The sequence below is a fragment of the Paramormyrops kingsleyae genome, chromosome 1 (assembly GCF_048594095.1).
Source record: "Paramormyrops kingsleyae isolate MSU_618 chromosome 1, PKINGS_0.4, whole genome shotgun sequence".
In the NCBI taxonomy this organism is placed as follows: domain Eukaryota; kingdom Metazoa; phylum Chordata; class Actinopteri; order Osteoglossiformes; family Mormyridae; genus Paramormyrops; species Paramormyrops kingsleyae.
Genome location: NC_132797.1, coordinates 38,084,973 through 38,097,978, shown reverse-complemented (window position 1 = coordinate 38,097,978; position 13,006 = coordinate 38,084,973). Strand labels below are relative to the sequence as shown.

Below are 13,006 nucleotides of genomic sequence, written 5' to 3'. Positions count from 1 at the left end.
GAAACTGAATGCGGAAGTAGAAACTTCACTGTGGGGGTTCAAGGTTCCGCCTTTACGTTCTCCATAGTTTCTCTACAGCTGTGAGGATAGTATATATATTTTATCTATCTATACTTTTTTATAACCCGGGATCAATAAAGAGGTATATTATTTTAACTGAAACGTGAGATATGGCTGGACGGTTACCTGCTTGCGTAGTCGATTGTGGCACAGGGTAAGTTAAGTAAAATTCTTTACACACAAAGGGGCGGGTATACAGATGTTTGCTTTTCAGAGTAGGGTATATATTTTAGTAAAATAGATTAAAATCACGCCGTGATTGCTGTTACTTGTATGTAGCATGCGAATTATACTAACGAGATATTTGAGGCAATTGCATCTTAATATAATTTGTATTTTATTGCGTTTAATGTAATGAGAGCTGCATAAGAAACACTGTTATCGCTTACTGGCAAGTCACTTCCACCCTCATCAAAAAAAATCACCTTCCTGTCGGAATAAAGCTTTTCATTGTAGGTATATTGTAGGTATCTTAAAGTCTGAAATTAATATATGAAAGGTTCTTCTAACATTTATTTTATTATTAATCACATTTTGCATTATATATATATATATATATATATATATATATATATATATATAATATATATATATATATATATATATATATATGTTGTTCAAATAACTGTATATATATAGTGTTTTTCTGGTTGATTATTTCATATTTTGAGGCATATTAGTATACATTATCATTGCCTGAGCGAAAACATACGTCTTCCTCACTTTGAAAAAACCGCTTCCTCATTCAACCATCTATTCCATATATGGTATTTCTCGGAGTCCGAATTTTTTTTTTTAGCCATCTAATAATGTTTTTTTTTTAAAAAAAAACTTAGCATTGTAATACCGTGCAAGCGAAGCTAAAGCTTTATGGTGAGTCCACATGTGAACTGTAAAATTATACGTGTTTCTGGTTTCCTGTGTAGCCGAAAAGAATGAAATGGTTGCTTTTTGTGTGATTACTTACACTTAAATTACTTACACTATTATGAAGACATCTGGCGCTCAAGTTAAAATGTAAATCGGTACTGACAAGTTCTTTAATCGGATACAATTGTCAGCATATAATGTTGCTTGCTGCAGAGTTTGACCTGATTATTTAAACGAATCATGTCCTTTTAAAAGAAATCTAGAAATACCTTACACCGTGACAACGAGTTCGACAGACTAGGCAAGCAAATAAATTTTACTGGGCAAGTCCGGAATTCCCTTCATATTATTGATGGATACGGATACTGATCTTCTGTCGGAGGATTCAAGTTTGGCAGGAGTTATATCAGCATTGTCATGACCCTCATACATTACAATTTAAATTGTTCCTGTTTTGTGACATCCTTTGAACTTATTTGAAGAAACAAAAAAAAAAAAAAACCTGCTACCTGTTTCTGTTCATCTTCCATTCTGCTTATCCAGTACAGAGTTTTAGGGAGCCTGGAGCCTATTTCATGTAGAATAGGCCCCAAGAGAGATGTCAGACCATAACACACAAAAAGACAGACAGAAAAATCACATACATTGGGCAGTTTAGTTTACTTATTTGTTCTTGGATTGCAGAAGGGAAAGTGAGTACCTTGAGGAAACACACCCAAATTCCACAGACATAGATCTGAGGCTGATATTTGACACCCCCCCTCCCCAACACACACACACACACACACCTTCTGGCTGACATAGCAGTCTTTTTCCACCACAACCTACTGCTTTAAGTAATTTTTATAGATGTTTACAAGACAGTCTTACATAGCAAAATCTGGAAAAATGGTTTTAAACACTAAGAACCTTTGAGGAACTATTGTGTGCTTAGTGTTTTGTGTTAAGTTTGGATTATAGCAGCTGTACAACAATTAGTTTTTCAAAGGGGGTAGTGTCATACTCAGTGAGTTAGGATGCGGTACTTGTGATCGGAACTGGTTGCTGGGTCAAATCTCAGGCTCAGCACAATGGTTTCACTTTTGGATCCCCTGAGCACACCCTTTAACCCTGGACTGAATTTATTTCCTATTGAAATAATTATAAAGCAGTGTATGTGGAATGATACAAGATGTTTCTTTCAGATACACAAAACTTGGATATGCTGGCAACACAGAACCACAATTTATTGTTCCGTCATGTAAGTATTCCATCACAGTTGAATCTGAACAATCTTCACGGATTAAAACATTGTTCTTTAATGTATTAGTCCTCTTGGATAAAGTGATTGTTTTTAGAGCTGCAAAAAAAATGTCATTTTGAATTTTGATCGTTGATTAATCATGTGATCAGGCAATCAACTATCCGATGACTTTGGTCAAAACATATGGTTTAAAGAAAAGTGCAAATGCTTTATTTAGAAAAATCTAGTTATTTTTAAAGTCACAGGTGTCATAAAAAAAACTTTACACAGCTGGGATAATCTAGGAGTGTAACAGTACGCACAGTTCATGGTTAGGAACACACCTCAGTTTTGGTTTCACGGTTCTGTGCAGTTTCGATACAGCAGGGAAACAGAATTTGTTTTGAAATTATTACTAAAATTGCCAACACAATTAGGAACAGTTATACACCAAATATAAGTCAATTAATCTGTCGAATAACAAAACCTAAGAGGTGCTTATTTGCACACTAAAAAAAAATATGTAAAATAAAATTTCAAAAATAAGACTGCATCATAACAATCATATTAACCTAAACAATGTATACTGTATTATACAGAATATGGTCGCATATGTGTAGCGATAAACACCCTTTTAACCATGGGCTTAAATTACGGGGGGGTGGGGGGGTTGTAACCCCACCCCGATTAAATCAAAATCAGCTAATATAACGCTTCAGTAATCATGAAGATCTCAGCCCCCCTAATGTTCAGAAATGTTCAAACCAAAGTTACGTCCTTGCCTTTAACCAAATTTGTTTGATTGTTTCTGTGTGTGTGTGTTTTAACCTGGTCTGAATTTTCTGGGTAAGCATCTTAAATACCCCAGGGAGTCTACCTTGCAGAGACGTTTTCTGCCTTTCTTTGGTCATACATACATTCAGATGATGTTGTCTCAAATGAGTTAACATGTTGGATGTGTTTCCAGTAGCATCTTGAAGTTGAGTGACAGATAGTCTTGGTCTTATTAACTGCTCTCTCTCTGGTGTTGGTGCAAATTATTGGGAGATGAAAATGTTCTCCAGCACTAGCTGTAACTGACTCACAACCACAATTAGCATAATGTTTTCCATGGTCAATATCTACTTGTGGATTTATGTTTTGCCCGTATCAGGAAATGCATTCATTCGTTTAAAAAATTATGTAACCTTATTGTTACAGCTCTACATAAATCTCTGTTTACTATATTGGTTTGGCAAATGCTGCAGGATACTGACAAGCAGGTATAGAAAATCAATGGACAAATGGTACATTCTGCTAACACTAGTGCCAAGTTTTGTCACATGCAGAAATATACACTGTACTACTGTGTAGTGAAATGCAAAGTAATGTAATGAAGATAAAATAAAGATAAAATGACTACAAAATAGTCTAAAAATAGAGAGCAGTGTTTTGTTATTCATTTGAAATTTCATACTTGGAACTAAATAGGCTTTATTTATTTATTTATTTTTTATTAAAAAAAGATATTCTAAAGTACCGAAGTTACTTTGGGCAAACCATAGTGGAAAATAAATAATATTATTTTACGTTCCATTGATTTCCATTGTTTCAGTATAATACTATGTTACACTATTATACTGATAGTAAATGGAACAACATTTGAGATTTATAATATACTAATTTATATACATGAATTTATTTGTGAGTCTGTCAAGTTACCGTGCTTAATTTTTTTGAAAATTGTATGTGGTAGGGTAGTTTTATGGCCTAACACCCATTTCATCAAGTGTGACAAGTTTCCAGTGATAACATTTTCATACTTTCTTTACAGGTATCGCCATCAAAGAGTCAGCCAAAGTGGGAGACCAGGCCCAGCGCAGAATGATGAAGGGAGTGGATGATTTGGACTTCTTTATTGGTGATGAGGCCATAGACAAACCAAACTATGCAACAAAGGTAATATGTTTTTATCAACGGGTAAAGTACGGAGAGTAGGGGTTTAAAACAGGCTTCCTATGGCATGTAAGGCCAAAGCTGCAACTAGGCTTTATCATCTAATGTTTGTCTTTACGCTACACATGAAATGAAACTATCTAAAAAAATTTAAATAATTACTCGTTTGGCCATAACTTACAAATCCGAACGATTTTATGTCTTGAATATCATAATGCCCCGTGCCTAAAAGAAATATCAAATGTAAACACGATTTGTCCACAAAACTAAAAACTAATATTGCTTTCATACAAACTGGTAAATGAGCACAAGCTTCCACAACATCTCAAATCACTAATACTTTACATTTTTACTATTCAGATTTTGATTTATCTACAATGGAAAAAGTTGAAGATGGATTTGATACCACTGTTAGAACAAGAAAATAAATGTACTGCACTGTTCCAAATAAAGTTAATGTGACTAAATGTAGTAAAAATAAATCAATTCACATTATTGCATTCGTATAATAATTATTGCCTGTCAACAGTGGCCAATTCGTCATGGCATCGTGGAAGACTGGGACCTGATGGAAAGATTCATGGAACAAGTCATTTTCAAGTACCTGAGAGCAGAACCTGAAGACCATTACTTCCTCTTGGTAAGAGCCTCGGTCATCAACCAATATAAATCATCCTGTAAAATATCATGAAATATACAAATTTGGATATTATTTACAATAAGAATGCAGTTCTTCTTTGTACAAGCTGCCAAGCTGCCAAAATTTACTATTGCCTGCTATGTTGGAAAAAAATAGTAAATGCCTACACTTTGCTGACTGGTATATATATATTCTGGTTCTTTCATGTGCCGTAATCGGCTTTTAAATGATTTAGTTTGTATAGAAGCATTTATTCTGTTGCATTTGACGTACTTTTTGAAAAATATTAAAAACCCAATGAATTAAGTTACAACAAAGTACACATTTATTCATTTAGTTATATATAATTATCCAAATAAATTGTTGTCCATAGCTTTAAATAGAGCACCCTGTTGTTTATCATTTTCAATATTGAAATTGTTTTGCAGACTATACCTTCACATCTATGCATTTTCCATAACTGCTTATCTAGTGTAGGGGTACAGTTTACCCTGACCCAAGAAGCACAGGAAACACAGTATGAAGAATCAAGAGACATCACTTGATCTAATCACTTTTTTGGGGGGGTTTTGAAAGCCGGAGTACCTTATTCCTTGTTTTAATGCAGTAGATACAGAACTCAAAGTGAGTACACTTTAGACAGGGTGCTAGTATGCTGCAAGACATTACCGGTACATACAATTAACTGGAATGGAAATTTGGAATCTATAATTCGTGTAACTTGCCTTTATGTATGTCTAGAGGAGATTAAAAAGTGGATGACTCATAATTTCCTTTTTCTTAATGAAAGTAAATCCAAAGTAATTTTATTTGTCCAGCATACAGGTATTGATTCCTTAACACAGAATCTAGATCAGTTTTCCTTGCACATACAAACATCTGCCATCTGCCTGGGTGTTTTTTTTACCCTGATTTAAAATTTGACAGGCAGATAGGGCTGCCACAATTAGTTGATGTAGTCGATTTTATGTAGTGGTTTTAGACCACAATAATTTATTAGCATGATGTAGAGTCTCCTTTTGCGACCAGTACAGCATCAGTTAGTCTTGGGAATGACAGATACAAGTCCTGCACATTGGCCAGAGGGATTTTGAGCCATTCCTTTTGCAGAACAATGGCCACTACATGATACTGGGGGAGGAAAATGTTTCCTGACTCGCGGTGAATGTACAGGCCATGTTCAATTCACTTTCATGTTCATCAAACCACTCTGCAACCAGTCTTGCTGTGTGTATTGGTGCACTATCATCCTCATACCATCACTGATAAACCCTCGTCCCTTACTCCGGGTTCACAACAGTCTGGGTGGTAAGCCTCTTTGGGGCCTCTCCACACTGTAACTCTCCCGGATGTGGGAAAGGCAGTGAAGGTGAACCTGTCAGAGAACAATACATGTTTCAAAATGTCCACAGTGCAAGATTTTTGCTGCTGGCACCATTGAAACTGACATTTGACATTGGCATGGGTGACCAAAGGTTTGGCTATAGCAGCCTGACCATGAATATTGACCCTGTGGAGCGCCCAACGAACAGTTTTGGTGGACACAGGAGAGTCGAGGTGCACGTTCAATTCTGCCGCGAGTTAGGCAGCTGAGGTTTTAGGTTTTTTGGATACAATCCGGTTTAGTGCCCCGGCATCCCTAGCAGTCGGCTTCCTCTTGTGTCCAGTTACTCCTGTTGGATGTGATCCATCCATCGTGGTGGTATGCCGATGCTAACTTGGATACCATGGCTCTCAATTCACCACAAAGACTTGCTGTGCTAGTGACAAATGCATCAGGGAGATGCACACCAAAAATTTGTCCTCTTTTGAACTCTATGTCTGTAAAAAATATATATATGACACACACACACACACACACAAAGAGCATTCCAGGATGCGAGACTGTAACTACGATGTGCAAGTTACTAATTTTTGGAGTTGCATTCCCCAAACCCTATTTTTCCCATTAGATACAGTATATGTATTTCCATATGCAATTTTAGTGAACACAAGCTTTTTCAGGAATGCATTAGTTGCATTGTAGCAGGGCTGACTTGTACATTGAAAACCGGTTCCCATTAAGCTACTTCTCTGCTTCTATTAATGTGTTGTTTTCTTAATATGTTTATTGACTTGAAAAGTCCATGACGTCCAACACTTTCAATAGCTTGATTATTATTATGATATGATGTGCTTGAATTTAACCTACATGGCTGGTGATTAGCTTGTGACGCTGTCCCCCATTCACCTACAGACGGAACCTCCTTTAAACACACCTGAAAACCGGGAGTACACAGCAGAGATAATGTTTGAGTCTTTTAATGTTCCAGGACTCTACATTGCTGTTCAGGTAATATATGTGTGTGTGTTTGTGTGTGTGTGTGCGAGCGGGTTTACCTATCCTTATGGGGACACAATGTCCCCATAACGTGATAAATATCCGTTTTTTTTCCCTTATGGGGACCGGTTTCCTGGTCCCCATAAGGGAAAACTCTATTTTATAAAAAACGGTGACTTGCTATGAAAAAACTAAAAATGCAAAAACTCTTGTATTTTGTTAGGTTACTTATGGTTACGGTTAGGGCAGGGTAGGGGTTAAGGTTGTCATAGTTAGCGTTAGCGTTTTTCCCATTGAAATGAATGAGCGGTCCCCATAAGGATATATTTACCCTACGTGTGTGTGTGTGTGTCTATATATATATATATATATATATATATATATATATATATATATATATATATATATATATATATATATATATATCGCTGGAAGGTGTTGTGACATGTTCAAATCAAATTTATACTTAATCACTGTTTATTTATATACTAGGCTTTAAGTGCTGCTATGTAACATACAATGATAACAAATGTAATAAGTGCCATTTTGTGGGCATCCAAAGTGTACAGGAGTTACTGCTGAAATGTATCTAACAGCACTGCTATCTCTCCAGGCTGTTCTCGCTTTGGCAGCCTCCTGGACGTCTAGACAAGTGGGGGAGAGAACACTGACTGGGACAGTCATAGACAGTGGTGATGGCGTTACCCATGTTATCCCTGTGGTGAGTATGAGTGACAGCTGTCCCCCTTCTTCAAATATGCATTATGGATTTTGTGACTTACAATGATCTATGTATGCTTTTTAGCATGCAGTGGTTTAAGGTCACTCTGACTCTGTTTAATAACCCAAGAAAATCTTTTGGAGCACCATTAAGAATGCAGTGATCACAAAAAATACCTGTAAATGAATAAATGCAAATCAATAAAACGTTTAATAATAAAAGCTTTAATTATACGTCAAAAGAAAAGGTTATATCTGATTTTTTCAAAAGCAGATAAATGGACATGGCTTAATGCCCCCTCCCACCATTTTTTAAAAAAATGTAAAATAAATAACATTTCAAAAATAATACTGCGTAATAATACTCACAATGAACTAAATTCTGTGTTCCTTCCTTCCTACCGAGTATGGTCACTTATCTGTAGCAATAAACACTCCTTTAGCTGTATCTATTTTTATAGCCCAGTTTTCCTGCCAAAACTGCCTTGAATGGCACGGGGAGACTTTCTTGGGCTATTTCTGCATTGCTCTGGTCGTACACACACTCGGGTGATGTCTCAAATGAGGTAGCATGTTGGATATGTTTCCAGCAGTATCGGTCCTAGCCGGCATCACCACCAGTGCCCCCCGTCTGGGGCAAAGTGAAATTGACTGGCAGGTTGGCAACCCCTCAGAGGCTGGGGCAGTAGGCGGCTGCCTATGTCACCTGTGCTCTAGTTCTCATTTGTACATGTTACTTACATATAGTAAAGATTTCAACCAAATAACTCCAAAGATTGGGTCATACTGTTATAAGTCAAATAATTAAGCCTTGGTCAGCCCACAAATTCATTGGTGGTTTTTAATATGGCCCTTGCATTGACTGAAATACCCCAAACCTAAAGCATGTGCTTTGGGGTGTTTACAGAATTTAAAAACGTGTCTATGACAAGAGCAGTAAATTTGCTGTATTTTTGTAGTTAATAAATGCCTTTTTCAGTATATTTTGACTTGTTTGGTGTTAATGTGTTTTAATGTGTATTTCTTCATATTTTAGGCAGAGGGGTATGTGATTGGAAGCTGTATAAAACACATACCCATTGCTGGACGGGACATCACATACTTCACCCAACAGCTCCTAAGGGAAAGGGAGGCGGGAATTCCTCCTGAGCAGTCCTTGGAGACAGCTAAAGCCGTCAAGGTCTGCTTCTTTTCCCACCCTCAGAAATCACTGTTGTCACAGAAATGACTAATAGATAAGCAGTCACCAAGTGACTTTGAAAAGTGCAGATCTTAATATGGTTAATATCTGAATAATTTGATACTAATTAATGGATGTAAAGACAGACAGATGTGTAATTACTGTATTAACTTCAGTGATTTCAAGCATTATGAAAAGCTTTATTATTCATACTGAAGGCTGTTTGTATAAGTGGCACACTCATAACAGGGAAAATGTTTTCATCCATGTGAGTTGTCATATATTGTGTAGACTGTAAGTCAGGGACAGTCTGCATTCTGTTAGAGATGGCTGGTTGATTACCTGTGGTGGGCTTTCACTAGACACAGTACTGAGCCAAAATGATTGGTGTTAATAATTGTTTAGACCATTTTTAAGCAATCCCATATGAATTTTGCATGCACCTCTACACTATTCACATTAGATGTTTCCTGCTATAAGAAGCATCTGGTTGCTGAGAGAAAATAAAGGTTTTAGTGTGAGAATTTCACATTATTCAGACTTTCCTTATCTTCTTGTTCATTTGTTTTTACAGGAACGATTCAGTTATGTGTGTCCAGATTTAGTAAAGGAATTCAACAAATATGACACAGATGGGTCCAAATGGATGAAACAGTACACTGGCATCAACTCCATTAGCAAGAAGGAGTTCACCATTGACGTGGGTTATGAACGCTTCTTGGGCCCAGAGATCTTCTTCCATCCAGAGGTACCTAGAGAAAAACTAGACCTACCAATTTGTAAGACTGAACACCGCATTCGTCCTCTCAGCTCTTACAAGGGTCTTTCCTCTTTAGTTACTAATTGCTTGATGAAAGTTCTCATTTTTTGTTAACTTTCACCTCTGTTGTAGAGATGGTATATTTACATTAAACGATTTAATGAACTTTTGTTAGCCTTATCAATGTTTTCTTCATCTGTAATGCAAATTGGTAACGGTATGTTGTTGATTTTCAAAATGTGAAAAGTTTTCCATGTTCACCATGCTCTCAGGAAATTAAACCTCCCTTGCTTATTCCACAGTTTTCTAACCCTGACTTCACCCAGCCCATTTCTGAGGTTGTGGATGAAGTAATTCAGAACTGTCCCATTGATGTCAGACGTCCTCTTTATAAAGTAAATCCCATTACCGCCTCAGTTCTCATGGGACCTCGGTTTTAATTTGTGTTTGAAAATGTATTCACTCTCTGTTGTGCAATCGTACACTAATTTTATCTGGCCTCATAGCCATTCCTTTTGAATTCTGATCCTGAATATCCTTTAGATGATTAATGTAATAACACAATGGTGGTAGACAGAAGATGTTGAATCAACAAGCATTATTGTTTCTCAATTCCTACAGTAAACTTAATACTATTTAATGTTGTATTATATTCAGATGTTGCAGATGTGCATATTAAAGAGGCTTTTTCCCTTGCAGAACATTGTCCTTTCTGGTGGCTCAACTATGTTCAGGGATTTCGGCCGTCGGCTGCAGCGAGATTTGAAGAGGACAGTCGATGCTCGATTAAAAATGAGTGAAGAGCTTAGCGGTGGGAAGATAAAAGTAAGCATATTTTTTATGGGCAACTGAGAGGGGAAATCTGGCCATAATAAAAATAATAAATCTTTATTTGTATAGCACCTTTCTTACAAAGGAATGCAGCCCAAAGTGCTTTACATTCATTAAAACAAATCCTGATGTTCAAATCCGCGAAATATGTAGAAGATTGGAAAAATCAAATAAAAACATTAAAAAGCAGATAATAAGATAAAAAGCAGATAAAGTAGATAATAGAGTTGTATAAAATAAACAGTAAAACAGTGCTAATCAGTCAGTGACTCCACTAAATCTGAAAATCATCTTAAAGTATCAGAAAATGATTGATTTGTAGCTGACTGTATCTGTGTTTATCTTTGTTTTGTAGCCAAAACCAATTGATGTGCAAGTACTAACCCATCATATGCAGAGATATGCCGTTTGGTTTGGAGGATCTATGTTAGCTTCAACTGTAAGTGTTTTTTCCCCACTTTCTTGAAACTGCAATTGATGTGCATTAGTTTGTTTTAAAAAATTGAATTTACAGTCTGTTCATTTTGTGGAACCTGGTAGACGTAGACAATATAGTTTTAAACCTGCACTCATACGTCAGCCCACTTCACAAATTTAAAGATAGAATGGGAATGCAGTGTTAAATGAGGGAAAAAAGTATTTAAAAAAAAAAAAAAAAAAACCTGCAAAATAACGCATATATTGAAATGGTTTTATATGGCAATCCTAAATTTATTTTTACAGTATTAAATTAGTAATCATCATGCATAGTTCCAGGATTTTCAGATTTTAGTTGTTTAGATTTAAATCTGTAGGGCATCGTAATATATGCTTGAATTTCAAGAAGAGGCTTGACTGTGAATACGAGGGAATACATTTGAAATGGTTCCTGAATATTGTGGGAGAAGGTTACAAAAAAATTCCAGGAAATCTTGAATTAATTCATTTCATTTCAAGTACAAGGTTAGATTTACTTTATTGAATTAAGAATTCATTGAATGCTGGTAAATCCTATTGTGAATCTTATGAAAACTATGAAAATGTAACTGGTAAACAAGCATCTTGGGAGAGGTTCAACATATGCATCATGACAGTCTAGACAAAATAGTAAAAAAACCTGTTGCTGTAATCGCTGCTTCCACAAAAAATGTGTTGTATGTCTTAGTACATTTTTCCATTACATTAGTTTTGAACTTAATTTTAGCTTTTTTGTAGATTTTTCTAATAAGTTACCATCCCACTGAAGCCTTCAGTTTGATTAACATATAAATTTACATTTAAATTAAACATTTATATTATCTGCCGGATTTATCTGATCATCAAACATTCAACTTTTGCCTGTCTCTCCCTTTGTCAGCCGGAGTTTTATCAAGTCTGCCACACCAAAAAGGACTATGAGGAAATCGGGCCCAGTATTTGCCGCCATAATCCTGTGTTTGGAGTCATGTCTTAAGTGCTGACCTTTGCACTTGTATGCTTTGGTTGGGTGTATCTGAATGGGTCACTTTTGTTTAAAAGAATATTATTATATGAATTATGAAACAAATACAGCCCATATGCATTAAAGCTTTAAAATTGTACCTTTTTTAATGTTTCTAAGCAAAAAAAAAAAAGTTTTTTTTTCTTTTATATTTTCAGAGCAATGTGTGGAATAACAAGAATGATAAAATTGTTGATAATTTGTAAACCTTATGGTTATAGGTTTTGGATATAGTTCGGAATGTTATATGCCCAAATTTTTGTGTTGTTATCCAGATTGTTGCATATGAATATATTTTGACATCTGTCTTGTTTATATCTGAATGAAATGTACAAAAAAATCTTGTTTATATTTCTTAAGTTTCATATGTAAAGCTGGGTGATTTCAGGAATTATAATATAATGTCAACACTGTTAACCTGACTTGAACATTTATTTTTCTTTTATGACTGTGGAGTAGCTGTTAGTCACCCTTTCTCTGTACTCTTGTCCCTGCTTAAGAGCTTTCCTTAAAGGCAATATTATTGATAATTTATAATTGGTATTACATAATAGTGACAATAATAATGATTTGAATTGTTGGACCGGCATTTTCTTAAAGGTGCAGAATAAATATTGTGCACTTAATTTCTCACAGCATTGCAAAACTGGAACACACATTTTCTACCTGTTTATAAAATTGTTTTTCTCTTTCCACCACTATTGTCACTTTGGAGAAAAAAATAAACTGCAACTGTAAACACAGTGAATGGTGGAGATATCATCTTGTGTTCCTGGATTCAAGAAATTAAAGTATTCGGACTTTTCCGCAGTCTCATGTAGCTGCCTTCAAGGGAAATATTTGTATTTACTTGAAAACTGCCAAAAACATGTACCACTTAGCAATATAAATGGTTTGGTATTGCAGAATAAATGTGATGTATGCTTTTTTTATAATAGAGCATATATAAGGTCAGAACAGACATCCACTTAACTCTTCCATCCATTTTCCTATAATGTTATCCAGTACA

At 35.6% G+C, this 13,006-nt stretch overlaps 1 protein-coding gene across 2 annotated transcripts; it reads left to right on the top strand.

Annotated features, from left to right (window-relative positions):
* LOC111860690 (actin related protein 3) lies at positions 1-12,740 on the top strand. 2 transcript variants are annotated; one of them, XM_023844610.2, is made up of 12 exons: positions 1-214; positions 2,115-2,170; positions 3,966-4,090; positions 4,617-4,727; positions 6,964-7,059; positions 7,661-7,768; positions 8,804-8,947; positions 9,522-9,695; positions 10,010-10,102; positions 10,407-10,532; positions 10,894-10,977; positions 11,875-12,740. In XM_023844610.2, exons 1-12 carry the CDS (start codon positions 171-173, stop codon positions 11,968-11,970), a joined length of 1,257 nt encoding a protein of 418 aa, XP_023700378.1. In that variant the 5' UTR covers positions 1-170; the 3' UTR covers positions 11,971-12,740. The 2 variants fall into 2 exon arrangements, with proteins under 2 accessions (XP_023700378.1, XP_023700379.1); XM_023844611.2 differs by lacking the exon at positions 1-214 and adding an exon at positions 909-933.
* Positions 12,741-13,006: the final 266 nt, after the last annotated feature.

What these genes read in the sequence shown, in the direction of transcription:
- LOC111860690 (XM_023844610.2), top strand. Translation starts at nt 171, where the DNA reads ATGGCTGGACGGTTACCTGCTTGCGTAGTCGATTGTGGCACAGG. An exon ending in AAGACCATTACTTCCTCTTG is followed by an intron (nt 4,728 to 6,963) that starts GTAAGAGCCTCG and finishes ATTCACCTACAG; the next exon opens with ACGGAACCTCCTTTAAACAC. An exon ending in GATCTATGTTAGCTTCAACT is followed by an intron (nt 10,978 to 11,874) that starts GTAAGTGTTTTT and finishes TCCCTTTGTCAG; the next exon opens with CCGGAGTTTTATCAAGTCTG.